Here is a 24,426-nt window from a genome sequence, read left to right as displayed (position 1 = left end):
TTCTGTGAGAGCTCTCTCAGCCCCACCTACCTCACATAATGTCTGCTGTGGGGGAGGAGGGTAAAGGAGATTGTAAGCCACTCTGAGATTCAGAGTGAAGGATGAGATATAAATCCAATATCCTATCCTATCCAATCCAAAAAGCACCCTGCAGTTCGTTTCAACAAAATCATGCTCTATAGTTCATGTGAATGACCTAGACTGAAGTCTTTCAACGATCTTTTATTTACTAGGGCTGGTACACCAAGTAGGTCCCCACCCCTCCACCAAAAAAAAAATCTTTAAAAGAATCTCCAACGTGCTAGCATGTATGTACACAGCAAGCCCCAGGGAACCTGCTGGCAGCACCCAAGCTGGGCATGCCCCTAAAAGCCCTCACTCCAAGATCCCTTAAGGGGATCCCCACATGCAGAAAAACAGACACACAGGCCGGTTTTCCTAAAATGGATCTGCCCCTATCCTGATACCACCACAAGGATACCACCACAAGCAAGACATCCTCCTGCTGACGCAGCCAGGAGGTGCAGTCTACTTCATCCCTTCATAGTGGTTCATCCCTTTCCCCCTTCTCCAGGCCCAGTTCAGGCCCCATCATAGGCCCACCAGGGAAGGGGAGGGTCATGTTTTCCTGACGCTGCTGCCACCCGACCCCCCCAAGCAGCCTGTGCACCTTGAAGGATGCAGTCACCAGTTGCCTGCTGGCTCACCCCACTGTGCAGGAGAGCCACAAACTGAGCCCACCATGAGTCAAGCCACCCCTTTGAAAGCTCATGCCCTGAAAATCTTTTTGGTCTCTTAAGGTGCTAGTGGCCTCTAAGCTAGCTGTTCTACTGCAGATCAACACAGCTACCCTCTGTATATGATCCATGGGACAAATGTTTTTCTATCTTTATTGTTCTAGCTAGTGCATTCTTACTGCATTGTCTCTTTCGAAGGGCAGATAATCATCTCCTTACTAACTCTTACCATCTTCCCAGTAACTCTCCCCAGGAATACAATATCTTCTCAGGGCAATCTTTTGATACATCACCAGTACCACTTGAAAGTTCGTTATCACTCTCTGCAGAACAAACAAAAACATGCTAGAAGACTGGTCAATGGTATGATACATACTGATCCCCCATTGCACATCTTAAGAGCCAGAGGTGAACAATACAGTGAGCAGTGCTATAGTGAACAGAGTTCTTAATTGCCAAAAGCAATGTAAACTCACAGCCGTCATTTCTTAATTTAGAATAGACTGAGAGAACATAATACATCTCTCCTACTTGAGCTATAATTATAAAAAGCAGGATTTAATATGAGGCATTATATTCCAAGCTGGAATTGCATTTAATCTTCCTCTTACCATCTTCAACATCATCCTCTTGTGGAGATATCTGATCACCGCCACTTGACGAGCTGACTAATTCTTCATCCCGTTCGGACTCCCGGTGCAGACTCATAACTTCATAAATTGCATCTCCTGCATTTGCATGACTCTTCCCTTCGCACTAATAAGAAAGTATATTTCAAGCACAGGCCACTAAGATTACAAGAATATGAAGTTTGTAAAAGTAGGCTTTGGATTTCACAAGTTGAATCACAGAACACCAACATTCCCCTACCCATACTTTAAAAAAAAAAATTGCTGGGCTTCAGTTTTATTTATGTGTTTGGCCTTTTCCCTGAAAGGCTGCAGGCAGAGACGATGTGCTTAGATATTAGTTGCTGAATATTTAATATTACATTTTATTATAAAACTTAAATGTTGCACTCCTGAATTAAAACTTGGGTGTATAAAAGTTAAGGAAAACCAGACTTTAAACTCATTAATGTATCAATACGTTTTAAATTTTCTAAGAGAAAGGGAAAATGATTAAAACCAGCAAGAAAAGAATCACTAATAGCCCATTCCCAAGTGCCATCGCCATACATTTTCACATGGTTGTATCAGGAATAATATTAATATAGAGTCATCAAGAGGAAAAGGTTAAGAGTATACTTTAAGCTCAGGGTTTCTAGGACACCTCAGCATTTTACAATTTTTTCCTAAGCTTGTAAAAATGGACGTTACTTTTCTCCAATCTGATAGGAATGTCAGTTCAGCATCAAAAGAGCGATTGTGCAAAAATAAAAGAACACAGTGTTACATTTAATGCAAAAGAAATACTTGACATGAAAAATGGAATCTCTTATAGGGCATGGAGTATAACTTGCTGGAATTTAACTCCATCAGCAAAAGAAGCCTGCTTCATGAAATCACCTGATTATTTCGAAGACAATGAGAAAACAAGTCTATAAGCTATTCTGGAAGTGCAGTGTCAAGGAATATGTGATATTTATCATGTCTTATTCTCATGAAGAAAAGGTTTTAACCTGGTAATACCACTCGTTGCAGAACACAAACTTGGTGGTAAAGTGGAGGAATCAGTAATCTCTACAGAAGAATGTTATGTGTTTTTTGCATTTTTAAAAGAATATACTGAGTATAGAATCTGTCACTTTTAGAACTAGAGATCAAAAGTCTCTCATCCTTAAGGATGCAAAAACCGACATTAAAAGGTTAGAGCAAAGACTGGCAAACTTTCAGAAAGCTGAGTGGTTCATCAAGCTGAGGAGAGTTTCATATAACCAGGTGCAATGCTTTAGTGCCTTTTGTAGCAAAATCTTCAGTAAGCAGTTGAATATATAGAGCAGAGGTAGTCAAACTTTGGCTTGGGAGCCACATGTGGCTCTTTCACACATATTGCATGGCTCTCAAAGCCACCACCACCCCATCAGCCGGCTTGGAGAAGGCATTTCTCTCTTTAAAGGAGACAAAGGTATTTCTCTCGTTAAAGCCAAGACAGTCTGCAGCTTGGAGTATGTATTTAAAGTAAAAATTGCTTTCTTTCCTCCTCTCCCTCCTTGTCTTGTGGTTCTCAAACATCTGATATGCACGTCTTGCGGCTCTTGAACATCTGATGTTTATTCTATATGGTTCTTACGTTAAGCAAGTTTAGCCATCCTGATATAAGAGACTACAGGGGTAGAATATTTACACATCTTCCATAATTTCCATAATCAATGTAAATCACAGAACTCTGCTTTCCTTGAACAAAATCGATGGGAATTCAGAACTGTAGATATTACCAGAACAGAGTCAATCCTAATTAGTTGTTCAACTAACACTACTGCATTTAGTTTTATAAACATATATCTTAGGAATGTTAAGGAACTATGGAGATAAGGACCAAAATAAGTGAACAGTTCCTTCCTCAATAGTGCAGAAGTGTTAAGACCCAGCTCAGCTCTACAGTGCTAAGGTCTGCAGTTAGGTAAGCAACAGTTTGGAAAGGGTGCTATTTTTATCTTCTCTTCCTTTGCTGCATGAGGGGAGTTGAGGAGGTATTGTTTTAATCACCATTCCATCCCATTTTACATTATTATGGACCGTCCCTGGCATCTGAAGACAGATCTTGGGGGAGGTAATGAATTGGGAATGGCTGAATTACTGTCTCATCAATCCTAATGAATCCTCCTCTATGGAGTCTCTTATTTTTGAAGGCATCAAGAGTATTTAAAGTGAAAAGAATCCAGGATTCCCCACCCACCCAAGGAAATATAAGCAATAACGGGTTTGGGACAGTTATGTGTCTGCTCTGCACCTGGTTTTCCTTTCCTTTCCCTGTGAAACTCACTCAACTGCTCTCAACATTCTGCGGACTCTCTAAAACAAACATGCTCTATCACGGAGTTTCTTTAATTTCTAAAATAGTATTTGTTGGCATTCCTAGGAAATCTCTAGATAATACAGAAACCCCCACTGTGGCTGTTGGTGGTTCTACTGTGCTGCCCTAGAGATATCCTATCAGAATATGGGGGTGGGGGATTCTTTTAAATTAATCACAGTTGAACAGAAAACCCTCTTCTCAGCCCCTCAGCCCTCAAGTAGTCATTGGTGGGTTTAAGTTCACTGTAGTCATTGGTGGGTTTAAATTAGCTTTTTGGTTGTTTGCTTTCTTATAAATGTTCTCAAAGAGCACCGTGGTGCAGAGCTGCAGTACTGCAGTCCAAGCTCTGATCATGACCTGAGTTCGGTCCCAGCGGAAGCTGGGTTCAGGTAGCTGGCTCAAGGTTGACTCAACTTTCCATCCTTCCGAGGTCAGTAAAATGGGTACCCAGCTTGACTGGGGAAGGCAATGGCAAAACACCCCGTAACAAAGTCTGCCATGAAAACACTGTGAAAGCAACATCACCCCAAAGTTGAAAACAACTGGTGCTTGCACAGGGGATTAGATTTACCTTTGACCTTTTATAAATGTGGTCAAATTTTGTATAGACATAAATTGCTACATATACAAAATGCACATAGAAAATCATGTTTTTAGTAGTACCATGACATCCTTAGTTGTACCCAATAGTATACTTGAAGGCTGAAATATTACTGTCAATACCAGAGTCTTCCAAAACATAAAAGAGCTGATAAAGCACCACCATTTTGTGCTTCTTTGGGAGTAAAATAACATCAGAGTGGTTTTTCTCTCCCTCCTTTGCCTTGCTGTCCTTCCTTTTTGAGCAACAGAGTGGGCACCACCTTTCCAGAGGTCAGAAGAGACTACTGGCATTCTTTTCTTTCCAAAGGTTATTTAAAACATAAATAAAATGTTTATGCTGCACTTCCTCCAATGAGCGAACATAGTTCTCCCTTCCCCCATGTTATCCTCACAACCACCCTGTGAGGTAAGGTTAGATTGCAAAGCGCATGACTAGCTCAAGGTCACCCAGTGAGCTTCACAGTAGTGGGGAGATTTGAATGGGGAGTCTCCCAAATCCTCATCTGCTATTCTGATCACTGCACAATTCATGACTGTTGGGAGTAACTCACAGACACATGAGAATCTTAAAAATGTTGTGCACATATGACACACCTCTGCCAGTTTGCAGCAATTGATTACTTCCATAGTATACACCTCAGGTCAAGCTTTGATAGGAGGCCATTTCAAGAAGAGAGCAGCAGGCCAGACTTGTACTAGAGCTTCAATTCACCATATAGACATAGGGCAGCAAAACCACCATCTCAACAAACCATCCCTCAAAGAAGCTTAAGAACATAAGAACAAAAGAGAAGCCATGTTGGATCAGGCCAATGGCCCATCCAGTCCAACACACTATCACACAGTGGCCAAAAAAAATTTATATATATATATACACACACACACACACACACACAAACTGTGGCTAATAGCCACTGATGGACCTCTGCTCCATATTTTTATCTAACCCCCTCTTGAAGCTGGCTATGCTTGTAGCTGCTACCACCTCCTGTGGCAGTGAATTCCACATGTTAATCACCCTTTGGGTGAAGAAGTACCTTCTTTTATCCGTTCTAACCTGACTGCTCAGCAATTTCATTGAATGCCCACGAGTTCTTGTATTGTGAGAAAGGGAGAAAAGTACTTCTTTCTCTACCTTCTCCATCCCATGCATAATCTTGTAAACCTCTATCATGTCACCCCGCAGTCGACGTTTCTCCAAGCTAAAGAGCCCCAAGCATTTTAAACTTTCTTCATAAGGAAAGTGTTCCAAACCTTTAATCATTCTAGTTGCCCTTTTCTGCACTTTTTCCAATGCTATAATATCCTTTTTGAGGTGCGGTGACCAGAATTGCACACAGTATGAGTGCAATGAGACCGCACCATCGATTTATACAGGGGCATTATGATACTAGCTGATTTGTTTTCAATTCCCTTCCTAATAATTCCCAGCATGGCGTTGGCCTTTTTTATTGCAATCGCACACTGTCTTGACATTTTCAGTGAGTTATCTACCACGACCCCAAGATCTCTCTCTTGGTCAGTCTCTGCCAGTTCACACCCCATCAACTTGTATTTGTAGCTGGGGTTCTTGGCCCCAATGTGCATTACTTTGCACGGCCACATTGAACCTCATCTGAACAATTTAGTGTCATCTGCAAACTTGGCCACTTCACTGCTTACTCTCAACTCCAAATCATTTATGAACAAGTTAAAGAGCATGGCACCCCACTGCTTACCGTCCTCCACTGCAAAGACTGCCCATTTATACTCACTCTCTGCTTCCTATTACTCAGCCAGTTTTTGATCCACAAGAGGACCTGTCCTTTTACTCCATGACTCTCAAGCTTATTAAGGAGCCTTTGATGAGGAACTTTATCAAAAGCTTTCTGGAAGTCAAGGTAAACAATATCTATCGGGTCTCCTTTGTCCACATGTTTGTTCACCCCCTCAAAGAAATGTAACAGGTTAGTGAGGCAAGATCTTCCCTACAGAACCCATGCTGAGTCTACCTCAATAACTCGTGTTCATCAATGTGCCTACTCATTCTGTCCTTGCTAATGGCTTCTACCAACTTTCCTGGTATTGAAGTCAGACTGCCTGGCCTGTAGTTTCCCGGATCTCCTCTGGAACCCTTTTTAAAGATGGGGGTGACATTTGCTACCTTCCAGTCCTCAGGAACGGAGGCAGATTTCAATGAAAGATTACATATTTTTGTCAGAAGATCCACAAGTTCAACTTTGAGTTCTTTCAGAACTCTTGGATGTATGCTATCCGGACCTGGTGACTTATTAGTTTTTAATTCGTCTATCAGTTGTAGGACCTCCTCTCTTGTCACCTCAATCTGACTCAGGTCTTTCAACACCCCTTCCAATATAAGTGGTTCTGGAGCAGGCAAACACTTCTCATCTTCCACAGTGAAGACGGAGGCAAAAAATGCATTCAGCTTCTCAGCCATTTCCCTGTCCTCCTTCAGTAACCCTTTGACCCCTCGGTCATCCAAGGGCCCCACTGCCTCCCTGGCTGGTTTCCTGCTTCTAATATATTTGAAGAAATTTTTATTGTTGGTCTTTATGTTTTTTGCAATATGCTCCTCATAGTCCCTTTTTGCCTGCCTGATCACAGTCTTGCATTTGATTTGCCACAGCCTGTGTTCCCTTTTATTAATCTCACTTGGACTAGCTTTCCACCGCTTAAAGGAGTCCTTCTTACCTTTTACAGCTTCCATTACTTTGTTTGTTAACCATGCAGGCCTTCTCTTATACCTGTTTGTGCCTTTCCTAACTTGTGGTATATATTTTATCTGAGCTTCTAAGATTGTAGTTTTAAATAGCCTCCAAGCTTCCCCAAGGGTTTTGACTCTATTTACCTTTCCTTTCAGTTTCCTCTTCACATGCCTCCTCATCTCAGAGAATTTACCCCTTTTAAAGTTAAACGTGGTTGTGGCGGTCTTTTGGGGCAACTCTCTATTTATACAAATGGTGAAAACAATAACATTATGGTCATTGCTCCCAAGCGGTGCAATCACTTTTACATCTCTCACCAAGTCTTGGGCATTACTTAGGACCAAATCCAGGATCACCCCACCCCCGGTAGGTTCAGAGACCATCTGCTCCATAGCACAGTCATTGAGAGCATCTAGAAACTCAATCTTTTTCTCTCGACCAGAACACATATTGACCCAATCAATCTGTGGGTAGTTAAAATCACCTATGACGACACAGTTTTTACGTCTAGCCACGATGTTTAAGCCTTCCATCATATTATAGTCGTCCTCTATCTTTTGATTTGGTGGGCGATAACAAACTCCCATAGTTAAATTTCCTTTTGAGCCCTCTATTTCAACCCAAGGCATTTCTAGAAGGGAATCTAATTCTCTGACCTCAGTCTTACTGGACCGTATACCCTCTCTGACATACAGAGCCACCCCACCTCCAACCCTTCCCTCCGTATCCTTCCGATATAATTTATATCCGGGAATCACTGTGTCCCACTGATTCTCCTCATTCCACCAAGTTTCTGAGATTCCCACAATGTCTATGTTTTCTCCCAACACTAAACATTCCAACTCACCAATTTTACTTTGAAGACTTCTAGCATTTGTGTACAAACACCTATAATCTCCCAGGCAAGCTAGGCCCGCCACCTTCCTCCTGCCGCCTCGAGACTCTGGCAGGCAGTCCATTCTGTTTGTCACCATCTCAGTGGACAACTCTGATCCATTACCCGGTAGAAAAGTAACAGCTAACCCTTCATCTCTTTGAGAGGAGTCCTCCCGAACCAGAGACATTTCATCTCCTATCGGCTTTCCCCCAAAATTTAGTTTAAAAACTGCTCTGCCACCTTTTTGATTTTAAGCACCAGCAGCCTGGTTCCATCTGGGGACAAGTGGAGAGCGTCTCTTTTGTACAGCTCCCGCTTGTTCCAGAAAGCATCCCAGTGCCTAACAAACTTAAACCCTTCCTCCTTACACCATCATCTCATCCACACACTGAGACTTCTAATTTGTGCCTGTCTCTCCAGCCCTGCACGTGGAACAGGTAGCACTTCTGAGATGGCTACCTTGGAGGTCCTGGCCTTAAGTCTCCCACTGTCTATCAGCCTATCTACTACACGCGTAATGTCCACTACCTTCGCACCAGGCAGGCAAGTCACCATTCGGTCAGTACGCGGTTTTGCCACCCAGCTGTCTACTTGCCTAAGGATCGAATCACCAACTACCAAGACCCTCCCCCTCTCTCCCTGCCCAGGGATGGTTCCATGGTGCAAAAGGATTCCCACTCACCAACTGAAGAAGAGGGCACATTCCCCTTATCCTCAGCTCAGTGCCCTGTTCCCTCTTGACCCTCATGCTCCCTGGCAGCAACGGGGCTGCCACGTTCAGAGTGGGGCTCATCTTTAAAGCTAATGGCCAACACCTTGAAGCAAATCTGGTACCCTATCGGTAGCTAGTGCAGCGCTTTCAGCACAGGCTGAATGTGCTCCCATGGAGGAACTCCCACTAACAGCCTGGCTACAGCATTCTGCACTAGCTGAAGTTGCCGGATTAGAGACAAGGGCAGCCCCATGTAGAGAGCATTGCAATAATCAAGTCTCAAGGTGACCATCGCATGGATCACTGTTGCCAAGTTGGCGCATTCCAGAAAGGGGACCAACTGCTTTGACATCTGCAGATGGTAAAAGGCTGACTTAGCAGTGGCAGCTACTTGGGCTTTCATTGTTAAAGAAGAATCCAAGAGCACCCCTAAGCTTTTAATTTTGGGCGCCAGCGTAAGCTGAACTCCATCAAAGGTCGGTAAATGGACCTCCAGTCTTGGACCGTGGCAGCTCAGATACAGGACCTCAGTCTTCATCAGTCTCGTCACCAAAGAGTGACGAGAAGAGCACAAAAGATTTGTGGATGTTCTCTCCCCTCATTGGTGGATCTGTATAATATGGCATGTAAAAGGAAGATACAAATGATCCTAAGGGACCATACTCATCTGGGCCATTTGCTTTTTGAGATCTTACCGTCAGGTAGACGATATAGAGTGTTGAAGGCTAGGACAAACAGATTTAAGGACAGTTTCTATCCAAGTGCTGTGGTTAGGTTAAATGCAGGGTTATGAAGGATTATCTGTTTTAGATGTATTTAATGGTTTTAATGGTTTTAATGGTTTTATGAATGTTTAATGGTTTTATGAATGTTTATTTAATGGTTTAAATGGTTTTAATGGTTTTATGAATGTTTATCCGTTTTAGATGTATTTAAATGGTTTTAATGGTTTAAATGGTTTAATGGTTTCAGATGTATTTAAATGGTTTATGAATATGTGTGTTTGATGTGTTGGTATGTTTGTGGAAGAGCACCTCATTTCGTTGCTCTCTTTTTGTTGAGAACAATGACAATAAATTCATCTATCTATCTATCTATTTAATTTCAGTCTACTCAGCCTGAGCCACCTCGCCACAGCATGCAATGCTGCAGACAGATCTTCTAGGGTGGAGTCAGACTGGCCGCCCATCAACAGATAGAGCTGGGTGTCATCCACATACTGGTAACAACCCAGCCCATACCTCTGGGCAACCTGGGCGAGGGGGCACATGTAGATGTTAAATAACATCGGAGAAAGAACCACTCCCTGCGGCACACCACCTATAAGTGGGTGTCATCGGGATAGTTCGTCTCCTAGCACCAGCCACCCATCCCTGATCCTGGAGGAAGGAGGAAAGCCAGTTCAAGGCCAACCCCTGACTCCCAGCATTGGTGAGGTGATAGGTCAGTAGCTGATGGTCGACCGTGTCTAACGCCACCAACAGGTCTAACAGCACCAGCACTGCTGAGCCACCTCTGTCCAGGTGCCTCTGGAAGTCATCTGTGAGGGCGATCAGAACCGTCTCCTTCCCGTAACCCGGACGAAAACCGGATTGATGAGGATTAAGAACGGAAGCATAATCCAGAAAACTCTGAAGCTGCACTGCCACAGCCCCTTCAATAATCTTGCCTAAGAATGGCAAGTTAGACACCAGCCAGTAATTAGCCAATTCAGCCGGGTCCAGAGATGGCTTTTTTAAAAGGGAGCGAACCACTGCCTCTTTTAGAGGTTGGAGGAAGGTTCCTTCAAGAAGGGATCTGTTGACAATCTCCCTTAGGGGAACTCGTAGCTCCTCTCGGCCAGCTTTTATTAGCCAAATTAATAGTTTACACATTATCCATGCACTTTTGTTTTGGCTGCCCATACAAAACTAAATGCTGAAGTAGTGAAGTATGGTTCAGAACTGTCTTAGTCAGACCCACCCCCACTTAATAGGGAAAAATAATTACCTGTTTCAATCTCATGTAGAAGGTTTCTGTGTAGGTTTTTCTGCTGAAATACCAGAAGCGTTGGTTGGCAGGATACACATGTACAAGCGTTTCCAGCAAAAAGCGAACAGGCTCTATCACCTCTGTGACCACCATATCTACTGCCACAGTCATGTACACATGTTTATCTGTTCCATGAAAAAGCAAGTTCAGTTTTACACACAGGAGCCCAGGATTAAACACTGTAACACTATATAATGTCTATAAGTAAAGGTTAAAATTGCTTTTTAAACTTTTTTATTTACCATTGTTTTTTTCTCAGTTCTAATTATATAGTTCTCATCCAACCGCTGATCTACTAGTGCAGGGATGTGAAACATGTGCCCCGGGAGCCAAATCAAGCCCCCAGAGGGCTCCTATCAGCCCCCCGAACAATTGGCTGTCATTGCTTCCTTCTCCCTCTCTCTTTCTTCCTTCTGCATTACAGCTTGCTTTGCAAGGCTTGCTCAATCGCAAAGCAGTGCTACTGAGCCAAGCCTCTCTTCCGTCTAATGGCTGATGCTCCTCCCCCTCCTGGTTCCCTGGGGAAGGAAAGAAAGAGCCAGAGCTTCCTTTGCCCAGTCCCCTGGATCCCATGGGAGCGATACAAAGAAAGCACCTTTAAGACCAACGAGTGCTAATGTTTTAAACATGTTTTAAGGTTTTTTTTAAAAAAAAATTTAATTGTGTTTGCCTGTATCCTTCACAAAGTTTATATGTCTGCTACCAAACCTTAAATAGGTACATATACGGCCCGACCTGACATGTCTTGACCCAATAAGGTCTTGCTTATGTCAGATCCAGTCATAACAAATTAGTTCAACACCCCTGCACTAGTATTTCACATCCCAATCTGCTCTTGCTGCCTACTATTCTCTAACTACAACACAGGTACTTCCAGCAAGGGTTTAATTAATATCTGAAACACACCTGTTCCTATTCCTAATGCTTATTAGTTGAAAAGGTGACTTTTTGCTGACTTTAAGAGAAGTTTTTCTCCCTTATAAAAAAAAGGCAGCTGAAAGAAACTTCACTATGTAGATCAGAGGTGGGGAACAGTGGCTCTCCAGATGTTTTTGCCTACAACTCCCATCAGCCCCAGCCCATGGCCAATGGCTGGGGCTGCTGGGAGTTGTAGGCAAAAAACATCTGGAGAGTCACTGTTCCCCATCCCCGACGTAGATAGTTATCTTCTGTAAGGAGCCATTTAAGAGAAAATGTATCCTTTGGATCTTAGATGTTTCATCTAAATTCCTTATCCAAGGGATAATAAATGTTGCAGTTTATTGTACAGAGAGCAGTATAACATTACATTAAATAATGGCTCTACTTGATTTGTATCACATTTACATCAGTGATTAATAACTGGTGTTTTTAAAGACAGTCCTGCCATTTCCACTGTCACAAGGGCATTACAGTGTGCCAATGTAAAGATGTTTCTATATCTTTGCATTAGAAAACAAAAATGTTTAGAAAGAATAAAAGAGTGGACAAAGAGGACAAACCAATATACAACAGGGAATCTTTTCTATTTGTGCCTCTCAGTAGCAACTTCAAGTCAAAACTAGTAAACTTCTTGTTTACCAACCTAAAAAACATATCACCTCATCTACCCTGTAAAATTGACCTGGAGCAGTTCAGATGAAATCAGATTATCTTCAGCACCTAAATACTAACCCTTCCAATTCTGTTCTTTAGCTGCTATTTTTGTAAGGGTTGGAATCCTCTCCAGTTTAAAAAGAAACATACCTCTCCCTCTGACCACTGCCCCTTTTTCTCTTTCCCTACCCTCTTGTGCCTCTTCCCCTCACATAATAGTCCTTGTTTTTCTTATCCTTTCCTTTCATCCAATAAATGCTCTATGATATATAGATCTTGAGCAATGAACAATTATGAATCATTTGTCACCCAACAGACAAAAGGAGTAAAAAAAAAATGTGCAAATGCTAGAGGGTTTTTGGGGGGTCCTTATCGGCAGGTAAAACAGGAAAACCGTCTCATATGAGGACATAAATTAGAACAGGCTGACAAACAAGGAGAAATATAGTGTCTTCTAAGGTTAATATACAAAGGACCCTCCAGGAGAATGTGTGTAATGGATTTATTATCATAAGCTTGTGAGGAGGATTTCTTTCATTCCATTTAATGTAACTTACTGGAAGAGCACCCCGTGCTGCAATTTTCCTGCAAATATTGCATATGTTGTGGCATAACCTAGAACACAGAAAATCCTGCCTAGAAACAAGTTACATTAACTCTTTAATTCACCTGCAATCATGTGACTATATAAAGTGCCAAGTAAATAAACAGTATTTTGAACACAGTTACCCTTAGGTGTTTCTTCATTCAGGACTAGAAAGGTAGGCACATTAGGATTCCACATTCCAGTGATAACATATGCTTTTCCATCGTTGCTTTTCCCCATGCATTCCTGAGAACACAAACGTTAGCTTCTTCAGAACTGAATCTGAAATTTCCAATTGTATAGCTGATATGATTTCCAATTGTATAACTGATGTTTATGTGCAGTTCAGGCATCCCTTTGGATCACTGCAAAAAAGTCTTTTTAATAAAGGACTTACTTTTATGCAATAAAACCTGGAAGTAAAGCACTAAACAACGTTTCCACAAAGGATGTAAGAGTAAATACAGTAGCTGTTACTGGGACATAGCCTAGGAAAAACAGCCAATTGAAAGGCATCCTTAAAAGCATGCATGCTTCAGATGCCATAATGTTTTAGCCCTTACGTACAAAAGCATGCTTTTCTAGAGAAGGAAACATTTCCATTCCATAGTTCAAGAGTGGATACTTAACTTTCAGGTGGGTTTTACCAGATACCTGGATGTCTTAATGGCACCCCCTTTGAAAAGATAAGTGAACTGTATTGCCTGCCCCTCCATCCCAGTTTCTACAAGAGAATTCTTACCATATCAAGCAAGTGCATATCGCTGTTTTTGACATTTCGGCCTGGACTTAACAGCATCCCAAAGCATCTGCAAATGATATTTAAAAAGTAAATACAAGAGAAAGTAATGTTTAAAAAAACTTGGATTTTATAAACAACATCTTAACACCATTTTTCATATAAACACAAGAACTTCACAGTATAAACTGACACTGGTGCTTTTCACCATGACTGGCCCCCTTTCTGGGCCTAACATTAACTTGTATTCGAACACAGCTAGAAAATCTACTGGAAGGCTAGGCTAGATATTAGCTACAGTTTGGAGTCTACCAACATTGTGTTTATGGATTCTTTTACAACTTCTGCCAGCAGTGCTGAGAACAATAGCAGCATATAAGTACATTAATACATTTTCAGGGTCTTGTGTGAAAAAAGTCATATGGCTGTCCAAGCATTTATTAGGACCTAAACCTGGGAAAGAACCCCTAAAACATAACTAGGGCTTGAGTGCTATCTAGAGCATCTGGAATCTTGGAACCTTGGGGTATACATTGTTATTACACTGTAATGTTCCACACTGGGGCAACTAGCCAAACTTAATCTTTTTTGGACAAAGGCAAACCAGCATGAGCCAGATCACCTGTTTGTCATGGAAGTTCAGGGCCATTAACAGATACCTGGGGGGAGGGGTACTATAATTTTAATAATTTTCTGATTCGTAACAGCAGCCATCAGAGATGGGGATTTGCAATGAACTGGCTAAACTAGTCAAGTCTTAAGTCAGATTCCATTGCTCAGAAATATCTGGGAGTTCAGGATCTTTCTCGGCCTCCATTCCAAGCAGTATGAAACCTGATGCCCACAAGAATCTGTACATGCTGAGGAATGATCACAAAAATTTGTACATACTCTGAGGAACCTACTACAGCCTAAGTAATGTGCACATAACCGAGTTAAGGAAATATTATTGTTTGACTTTGAAAGTCTGTGTGCTGTGTTTTGTATGTTTCTTTCCCTTACATCACATTTTGCCCCTTCCTATCGCATTTTTAAACCAACCCTCTTTCCCCGCTACAAGATCATTGTTTGAGCTTCATTTAATATGATCATCTTAAGTCTTTTCCCTATATGCCTGATTCCACTAAATACACTATTATCTACGTGCAAACACAGACCGTGCAAGTTCTATTTATACAACATGTAACCCATGCCCATTCCTGTGCATTTTCTGTCATCAAGCCTGCTGTGACAACTATGTGGCAGGAGAAGCCCTGATTCATCCACCCCTGACCTGCCTATAAGTCATCTGCTCTGCTCTCAGACCAATCTGAGAAATATGTGTTTCCAGGGGAAGGCTTCTTTCCTTGTCCCACTGAGGCTACCCCATTCACACATGCCTTATGATATATTTGCCTTCAGGCTTTTAGCTTGGACACCAGGTATAGTATTAAGGAATCTGGACACTCTAGCATGGGAGATCTCTAAGAGAAAGCCTGTCCTGCCTAAAGAATGAAACCAGCTTTCCCCAAACTTATTTGCAAGCAACCTTGAAGACCTAAATGGTAGGAATGCACATAGCTTGGGAATAAGCAAAAGGAAAGAAGCAAACATCCAGGATCAGCAATGGAACAGAGGACCAATCCAAATGTTTCCATAATTGAGACCATTTGCCCAGGTGTGCCTAGTTTTAGTCAGCAATTCCTTTTATGCAGCAGAGGGGCATGACATGGCAGCACAAAAGTAGGCTGCCAGCTCTCAGAAAGCACAAACTTGGCAAGGAGTAGAACCAACAGGTATGGAGCTAATTACAGCACAGTAAGACAAGGAAGCTACAGCAGCAGGCTTAAGCAAGTCAAGCATCAAAGTCAAAGAAGAAAATTGTATATGAAAGAGACATAAGAGACTGCTCTGGCAGCACATATGGGGCAAGATATGTGATAACCTCAAGCTTGCTTTTAAAATTAAAAGAGCACCATCTTCATGAGGCTGAAAAAAAATCACCTGTGGGAATAAAATAAGAACAAATGCCCGACTTCTTCCAACATAGCAATGAAAATCTAAATTAAAAACAGGGAAAGGGAAGCTGAAGAGGAGGAAAATATCCCAAAGAACTGCTTTTGGCTTCTACAAACCAAATAAAGATACCCAAGGAAATAAGACAAGGACCCAGATGCTCCTTTAGTAAGAAATGAAAGTCTAAGGAAAGTAGGAGGAAAAGAGCCTAATAATCTTAGGGAGACAACACTCACAGAGATGTTTCTAACATGGTGGTCAGAAAACATGCATAGAGAGGCAAAATTCATCCTCAGGTGAGGCGACCTGAGTACCAGTTTTTTGGCAAAAGCTTTAAAATATTCAAAAGCTGTTTCTGTATATTCTCAGAATTTTTGTGTGCAGCTGTACAAACACCATGAAAAAACATCACTCAAAGATTATTAAAGAACTTGCTCATCTTTCTACTGAATCCTTACTTAAAATCTTGAGAGGGTTGCCATCTGGTGGAGCTTTTTATAAAAGCACAACTTGAATAACCCTTAAGGTAAAGGTAGTCCCCTGTGCAAGCACCAGTCGTTTCCGATTCTGGGGTGACGTTGCTTTCACAACGTTTTCACAGCAGACTTTTTATGGGGTGGTTTGCCATTGCCTTCCCCAGTCATCAACACTTCCCCCCAGGAAACTGGGTACTCATTTTACCAACCCTGGAAGGCTGATTAACCTGAGCCAGCTACCTGAAACCAGCTTCTGCCGGAATCAAACGCAGGTCATGAGCAGAGCGTTCAGATTGCAGTACTGCAACTTTACCGCTCTGTGCCATGGATAACCCTTACAGTAGCTTTAAATCTTTAAAATGTACCAAATATTCCATAATATCAAGGAGCAAAATAATTTTAAAAGTTGTTTCTTTTTGGTATTTCATTCTAATATTACTATAGCACATAAATAAATTAAGCTATAATAAATGTTGGAAGCAGTGGCGTACCTCACATATTTGACACCCTAAAATGATTATTTTTAACACACACCCCTTCTCTGCACAACAAAATTATTTTCAGTAATAATCATGAAATAAACGCACAGTTTCTGCAATGGCTCTAGTATACAAAATCAATATTTTGTACAACCTATACAAACCCAGCATTTCAGCATGAAATAAACACACAGTGTCTGCAATGGCTCCAGTACACAAAATCAACATTTTGTACAAACTATACAAAGCCAGCATTTCAGTAGAAGGCAGTTGCTCTGTTCTCTCCAGAAAGGTCCTAGTCTGAGGAGGGCAGATTCCAGAAGAGTGGCTGGGGCCCTGGATACAGCAGGGCTCCTAGCTGGGCAGACTTTGAAAGTGGCAGCCTGCTGTTCCCAGGGTCAAGACGCTGCGCTGCGGTCAGAACAGCACTGGGCACTCTGGCCTCCCTGCAGGCTGTGGACCACCAGTAGCCCCAACTCCCAGTCTCCCACCAGCAGCCAGCAGCTTTTCGCTCCTCCTCATGTGTAGCCCCAGGCTTGCAAGAGATGAGTTTTTCACAGGAACAGGACAGTAGAGATTGAGAGGTGCCCCCCTCCCTTTTCAACCCAAGCACTACTTGGACAGAGCTGGCCCAGAGCAAATGAGTTTTTGCACTGTGGTCATTTCTGCTCCTCAGAGGGCCATCTGTCTTTTCCTGCCCTGGCTACTTTTCCAGTAAACCAATACGTGAAAACATCCCACATGCAGGAAGTGTCAGCTTCTCACACCTTTAGGATTCTTACTTTGAACTGTAAAACAGCCACTCTTTTCTCTCCCCCACTCATGCTTGAGTTTCAAAAATGTGGAGCTCTTCGCAAAAGAATAGTCAAACTTCTAAAAATATGAAAAGTCAGACGACAGGACCGCCCTCCTCCCCCCAAACAGAAATCTCTACATCTACTATTTTTTAAATAATATTTTTACGCAGGAAGGAAACTGCAGACATTATCAAATTGCATTTAGAGGAAAATCACGACCTCTGCAAAGCCTGTTTCAAAAGTTTAAAAAATATGGTAGATAAAACAAAATTCCCCAATATGGGGGTGAGCTTACAGCTGCTCATAGCCTAGAGGGGGAAAAAAACACCCTGTCCCTTTAACAGAGGCTAATATGTGGAAAAGGGCAGCTGAATTTTTTTCATGACCTGAAGATAGAAAACATCATCTGGTAAACAACACCCCATTAAACCTCTATTAAAGTGACAGGACATTTTGTTCAGTTGACAACCCTGAAAAGAAAAGACAGAAAAACCTCAGTACTGAGTTTCTTCATTGCCTGCCATATTCGGGATATCAAAGGAAAGTACCTGGCCACCCCCAATCAATATCTCCATCTTCTTTTAGATAGGAGGATAAACTAGTTATAATTCCACCCTGCTTCAAGTTGAAAAGATCCCTACAGTCTCTCATGCACTCAATTCTTCTCACCCAACTGAGATTCTTGGAATTAAGTCTCAGTTGGTTTCTAGGTCAATTACTTCCCAAGTAAGCTTACTTTAGATGGACCACCGCCTAGTCTTGGACACGCATCCTGAATCAAGCAGGGCTTTTGAGTTTCTCCTTCTATCTCGAGCTGTAAATAACCCCTCAAGTCTGCTGTGTGCAGCATCTGTAAAGACAATTCCTCCTTCACCACCTGATTCAGTTTGCGTAAAGCTATTTCAGATGGCCTAATGTTCAGCCACTGGGGTTGATGATGGCTCAGGCTGTGGATCGGTTGCTGCCCTTTCCCCATCCCTTCGACAGCTGCCCAGATCAGCTGAAGGGGTCCTGTGAGAGAAGAGGAGCCAAACTCCAGTTCCTTAGCTCAGCCTATTCAGGTCAGGTTGTGGGAGAGGCACAGCAGCAGCTGCAGTTCCCTTCACTCCCTGCAGCCTGCTGGAGTCAGTGCAAATTTGCCATGATTCACTATGCAGCCACGGGCCTCCAATCTCTCCATACAGAGAAAGATCACATTCCTCCTTATGGACAGCCACGTGTGAAAAACAACCCAGGCACTGGGGGTGGAGGGGGCGTTTGGCTCAGCCTTGGGCAGGTCTAGCATTTTTAGCTGCAAGATGGGAGTTTCTCAGAAGGTTTCCAGGCTTGTTTAAATTGATATGGAGACCAGGCTTCTGGGCGCTCCCTTAAGGCCTGCACCCAGGGGCAGACCACTCCTACTGCCCTGCCTTCAGTACGCCACTGGTTGGAAGAAATGTAGAAGTTGTTGGATTATACTGACATGCATGCTTGCTTGCCTTGACCCCTTCATAATTCAAATTCTTTGGCTAAATCCATCAAAAGGAATAAAAATCTTCTCAAGAATCCTGTGAGGTAGGTTATGCTGAAATAAAAAACTAGCCTTTGATCACCCAATGAATGTCACTCTGAGCAGGGATTTAAACCCAGGATCCTAGTCCTCATCCAATTTTAAAATAAGAAGAAGCTGCAGATTTATACCTCACTCTTCTCTCTAGATCAGAGACTCAGAGCGGCTTACAATCTCCTTTATCTTCTCCCCCCACAACAGACACCCTGTAAGGTGGGTGGGGCTGAGAGGGCTCTCACAGCAGCTGTCCTTTCAAGGACAACTCCTGCGATAACTATGGCTAACCCATTCCAGCAGCTGTAAGTGGACGAGCCAAACCCAGTTCTCCCAGATAAGAGTCTGCACACTTAACCACTACACCAAACTGGCTCTAAATGGGAGAGGACATCATTTGAGAAGGATTAACATTGCCAGCATTTACTTATTACCTATTATTATGTTTATTTACCTGCATCTTACTAATCATAGCTACACATTCAAGGATGGCATTCTAAGTCACACAAGCGGAGTCACGGCAAAAGAGCTTTCTAAATTGCTGAATGTTGGACTGGCTGTTGCTATGAAGCTCACTGGGTGATTTGGGAGCACTTATTTTCTAACAGTAGGCATCAGCCTCCCTGCCCCCCTCCTATGTGCCTAGAACTGGAGTTCTGTTTGTGGAAGAAAAAGTCAGCGGTCAGTCCAGCTAAATCACTCTTCTTATTGCAGCTTCCTATGCTCTGGAGGTTCCCCTGGCAAAACCATGAGGAGAGTGCACAAAGCCACAAGAGGAAGGAAACGTGTATCTTTGAACTCATTCAACTGATTTAAGTACAGGGGCTAGCCCAGTATATTTATTGCAACAACAAAGAGAGGATGCCAACAACACCAAAAGCAAGCTGTCACTTGCTTTTACTGCATTACTGTCCCCTACATACCAGACTTCTTTACATCTACAACAGCACTGTCTAAAGTGTCCATCTCCTGCATCTTCAGTCCTCAGACTACTTCAGATCCACCCAGAGCCACCTCTCCCATACACTTCTCTTATACTCAAGAACTACTCGCACCCAATCCAAGCATTTCCTTTGAAGACTCCACTGTGTATGTGTTTGCACAGCATCTTAAGGAAACAGGGCAGCCAGAAAGACAGGTTGCTTACCTGTAACTGTGGATCTTTGAGTGGTCATCTGTGCATTCACACTCATGGGATAGTGCGCCTGCGCCGATCCCCGAATCGGTAACTGAAAAAGCCCGGGATTTTTTCACGCTCGGCGCCAGTGAGCATGCGCACGCGACCCACTGCGCATGCCCACCAGCGCCCGCGCGACAATCCCGCCAGTTCCTTCCTGACCGCCGAGAGCCTCTTGCTGGAAGGAGACCGTCAGCAGCGGGGAAGGAGGGCGGGTAGTGTGAATGCACAGATGACCACTCGAAGATCCACAGTTACAGGTAAGCAACCTGTCTATCTTCTTCGTGGTCTCTGTGCTTCACACTCATGGGAGATTAGCAAGCAAGCATACCTGGAGGTGGGAAGACGGTCAGCCCGAAGAAACAGCTTGTAGCACCACAGCTCCCAACCGAGTCCTCTGCTGCGCATGCACGTCCAGCGCGTAGTGCTTCATGAAGGCATGCGGAGAAGACCAGGTAGCCGCCTTGCAGACATCAGACAGGGACACGCCCTTCAGGAATGCCACCGACGTGGCCATCGCCCTTGTGGAGTGTCCACGAACAGGTCCAGGTAAAGGCTTCTTAGCCAACAAATAACAAAGTTTGATCGTCTCAGTGAGCCACTTGGAAAGTCTTTGAGACGAAATCTTGGACCCTAACTTGGGGGCAGAGTAGGAGACAAAAAGCTGATTATCTTTACGAAACCCCCGTGAACGATTCAAATAAAACAGGAGGGCACGCTTAACATCCAACGCATGCAGCCTGCGTTCCTCATCCGAGGAAGGGTTAGGGAAAAAGGTAGGCAACCAGACTTCTAAGTCAAGGTGAAACTGGGAAACCACTTTCGGGAGGAACATAATGTCCGGAGCCAAAGAAACCCCAGCCTCCCGAAAGGCAAGGTATGGGTAGTCACACCTCATTGCCATGAGCTCCCCCGCACGACGTGCTGAAGTGATGGCAACCAAAAATGCAGTCTTCCAAGACAAAAGTTGCAGGGAACACGTTGCCATAGGTTCAAAAGGACGGCGAGTCAACTTGTCCAGAACCAAAGTCAAGTCCCACAACTGTGGAGGGGATCTAGAAGGGGGATGGAGGCGAAACAGCCCCTTCATGAATCTTTTTGACTGCGGGTGAGCAAAAACGGTGTAACCCTCAACCGAATCATGGAAAGCAGAAATAGCTGCTAGGTAGACCTTGATGGAGGAGAACACCAGTCCCTCGTCCACCAAAGACAAAAGAAACTCAAAGATTGCCGACAGCCCGACCGAGGCGGGCGGCAACGGGGAGTCAGCCACAAATTTGCTAAACTTCTTCCACTTCCTCTCATAAGAGGCGCGGGTGGAAGGTTTCCTGCTGCTTTGGAGCACCTGCTGGACCCTAGAGGAGAAGTCTAGAGGTCGATGAACCACGCTGTCAGTTTCAGGTGAGGCACGTTGTGATGGAGCACGTGCCCGCCCTGGGCCGACAACAGGTCCGGTTCTGCCGGGAACTGGTAAAAGGTCCCCCTCGACTGCTGGAGCAGAATCGAGAACCAGCTCTGACGGGGCCACCACGGAGTCACTAGGATGCAGCGTGGCTTCTCCTGCACTAGCTTGTGAACCACCCTCGTCAGCAAAGGTAAGGGCGGGAACATGTACAGGAACCAGCCCTCCCACCGAAGTAGGAGTCCGTCTCCCAAGGACGCCGGATCCGCACCTCCCCTTGCACAGAACAAGGGGCATTTCTTGTTCTGCGCTGTGGCAAAAACATCCAACTGCGGGTAGCCCCAAAGTTGGAACACTGGCTCTAGGAACCTCCAATGCAGTTCCCATTCGTGTGGGGAGGCTCCCCCCCTGCTGAGAGAGTCCGCCTGTATGTTGAGGACCCCCGGCAGATGTGTGGCCTTTACAAAAATGTCCCACTGGAGGCACTCCTCCCAGAGGTCTATCGCCAGCGAGCATAGCCTGCGAGACACCGTCCCCCCCTGTCTGTTTATATAGCACAGGGCAGTGGTGTTGTCCGTAAGCAATGCCACAGTCTTTCCCGCTAACAGTGGGCGGAAAGATCGAAGGGCGAAGTGAACCGCCAGCAGTTCTAGATAGTTTATATGGCACCGGCTCAGTTTTGGTGTCCACTTGCCTCCCACACATAGATCTTCCAGATGAGCTCCCCACCCCCACATGGAAGCATCGGTAGCGATGGTCACTGTAGGGGTCGGCAGATGAAAAGGAGCCCCTTGGCAGATGTTGCTCTCTACTCCCCACCATTGCAGTGAGCGGAGAGTCCCCAGTGGAATGGTGAACCTCTTTCGAGGTGAGTCTCTGAGAGGTCGAAAATGGCGCAAGAACCATAACTGTAGGCCTCTCATGTGCAGTCTTGCGAAGCGTAGCACACTTGTCGTCGCAGCCATCAACCCCAGCATCCGCTGGAGCTGCTGGGCTGTGCCCCACTGCCGTCTTCGAAGAAGCTGTACCAGATCGATGATGTCCTTCGCTCTCTGCGAAGGAAGAAATGCTCGATGCTGCTGTGTGTCCAATAGAGCCCCTATGAACTGGACTGTCCTTGAAGGAGTGAGATGGGACTTCTCCAGGTTGATCTGCAGCCCCAGGGTGCCGAGAAGGCGCAGAGTGATAGCAATGTGTGTTGTTAGACTCTCCCTCGACCTCGCCACAAGAAGCCAGTCGTCGATGTATGGGAAGACGACGACTCCCTGCAGACGAAGATGGGCAGCCACCACACTCATCAGCTTCGTGAACACCCGAGGGGCAGTAGACAGTCCAAACGGCAGGGCCCTGAATTGGAAATGCCGAGCACCCACGGCAAACCTTAGGAAACGCCTGAACGCAGGATGAATGCTGACATGAAAATAGGCATCCTTGAGATCCAGGGTCGCCATCCAGTCCCCTTGATTGATGAGGGGCAGGATTGTTTGCAGCGTGGCCATTCTGAACTTCTGGTACCGAATAAATTTGTTCAGACTCCGAAGGTCCATGATAGGCCTCAGGCCCCCGTCCCGTTTGGGGACCAGGAAGTAGCGGGAGTAAAAACCTCCTGTCCTGGCCTCCAATGGAACTTCCTCTATGGCTTGTTTCTGTAGGAGGTTGTTCACCTCCGCCAGCAGAGGTGGGGAAGGGGGAGTGGTAACTACCACGGACTGGTCTGGGGTCTGAATAAATTCTATTATGTAGCCCTCTTTCACGATGGACAGAGCCCACCTGTCTGTGGAGATCAACTCCCAGGCAGGCAGGAAAGGGCGTAGACGGATGGAGGAGTCGACAGTGGGAGCGATGACACGTGCCAGCGGGAAGTCAAACCCCCTGCTTCTGTGGCCGGGCCCCTTTAGACTTATTAGAAGGCTGGCCCCCGTAACGGTTTCTGCCGTTACCGGAGTAGGATGGTCGTTCGGGCTGTTGAGAACGAGGACGCCACTGCTCCGGGGAGAACTTTTGGTACGGTTTTTTGGACCAGGGTTTGGACCATTGCTTGGATTTAGGGGACTTGGAGGACGACTGGACACCCAAGTTCCTAGACGTCTTGACACTCTTGTCAAACTCTTGCAGCGCCGTGTCAGTTGTGGTGCTGAAAAGTCCATCACCCTCAAAGGGTAAGTCTTCAATAAAGGTCTTGGTGTCCTGATGAAGTGCCGTTGACCTGAGCCAGGAGTGCCGGCGGATGCAAACTGCCGAAGTAATAGCCTTGGCTGAAGCCTCAACCATATGTTTCGCCGCGGCCAGCTGCTGTCTGGCCACAACGAGGCCTTCCTTCTGCAATTTCATTGCCGCCGTCTTCTTGTCCTCGCTTAAAGAGGAGAGGAAGGGGGAGAGCTGTTCCCACACTGCATACTGATATCTGGCCATGCATGCAGCGTAGTTGGCCACCTTAATGCCGAGTGCCCCCGCTGAATAGACCTTGCGGCCCATTACGTCGATCTTCCTGCCCTCCTTGTCCTGCGGGGAGGAATGCACCTTCCTGGCCTTCGATGAGGATGAGACCACCACCGAGTTCGGACGCGGGTGGGTAAATAAGAATTCGGCCCCTGCCTCCTGGACCCTGTACATATGGTCCAGCCGTTTGGAAGAGACCGGTGTCGAAGAAGGCTTCTTCCAAGGTTCCTTGATGGCCTGAAGGATCACCTTGGTGACCGGCAGGGCCACTGCAGTGGACGTGTTCCGTTGCATGATGTCAAATACGTTGTCATCCACTACAGGCTCCGGCTGAGTCACAGGCAGTTTGAGAGTAGCAGCAATTCGCCTCACGAGGTCTCCGTAAGACTTAAGATCCTCCGACGGCGAAATCAGGAGATCTTCCGCCGTTTGGGGACCCGGTGAGGGTTCCAACTCCTGCTCTTCAGTTTCCGACTCCGACGAAGAGGAGTCTCGCTGGGTAGAGTGCTCCGAGAGCATCGGGGTCGACTCTCGAGGTGGAAGCTGAGTCAGCGGTGGTCTTAGCGGGGTCTCGATCGGAACCAGCTGACGGTCT

The 24,426-nt window shown here is 44.9% G+C and overlaps 1 protein-coding gene across 2 annotated transcripts in view; it reads right to left on the bottom strand.

Moving 5' to 3' along the window:
• Window positions 1–24,426, bottom strand: part of RABGAP1L (RAB GTPase activating protein 1 like) — a 218,662-nt gene that overhangs the window by 181,060 nt on the left and 13,176 nt on the right. For both annotated transcript variants that reach the window (XM_060232466.1, XM_060232467.1), the window contains exons 8-12: window positions 13,527–13,593; window positions 12,928–13,030; window positions 10,582–10,748; window positions 1,349–1,493; window positions 967–1,060 (exon numbers count right to left, since the gene is read on the bottom strand). In XM_060232466.1, the coding sequence (XP_060088449.1) occupies window positions 967–1,060; window positions 1,349–1,493; window positions 10,582–10,748; window positions 12,928–13,030; window positions 13,527–13,593 (576 nt within the window). The remainder of the gene's footprint in view (window positions 1–966; window positions 1,061–1,348; window positions 1,494–10,581; window positions 10,749–12,927; window positions 13,031–13,526; window positions 13,594–24,426) is intronic.

Source organism: Heteronotia binoei, chromosome 2, assembly GCF_032191835.1.
Source record: "Heteronotia binoei isolate CCM8104 ecotype False Entrance Well chromosome 2, APGP_CSIRO_Hbin_v1, whole genome shotgun sequence".
Lineage (NCBI taxonomy): Eukaryota > Metazoa > Chordata > Lepidosauria > Squamata > Gekkonidae > Heteronotia > Heteronotia binoei.
The sequence above is the reverse complement of the archived record's forward strand: the minus strand, read 5'-3'. Positions and strand labels throughout refer to the sequence as shown.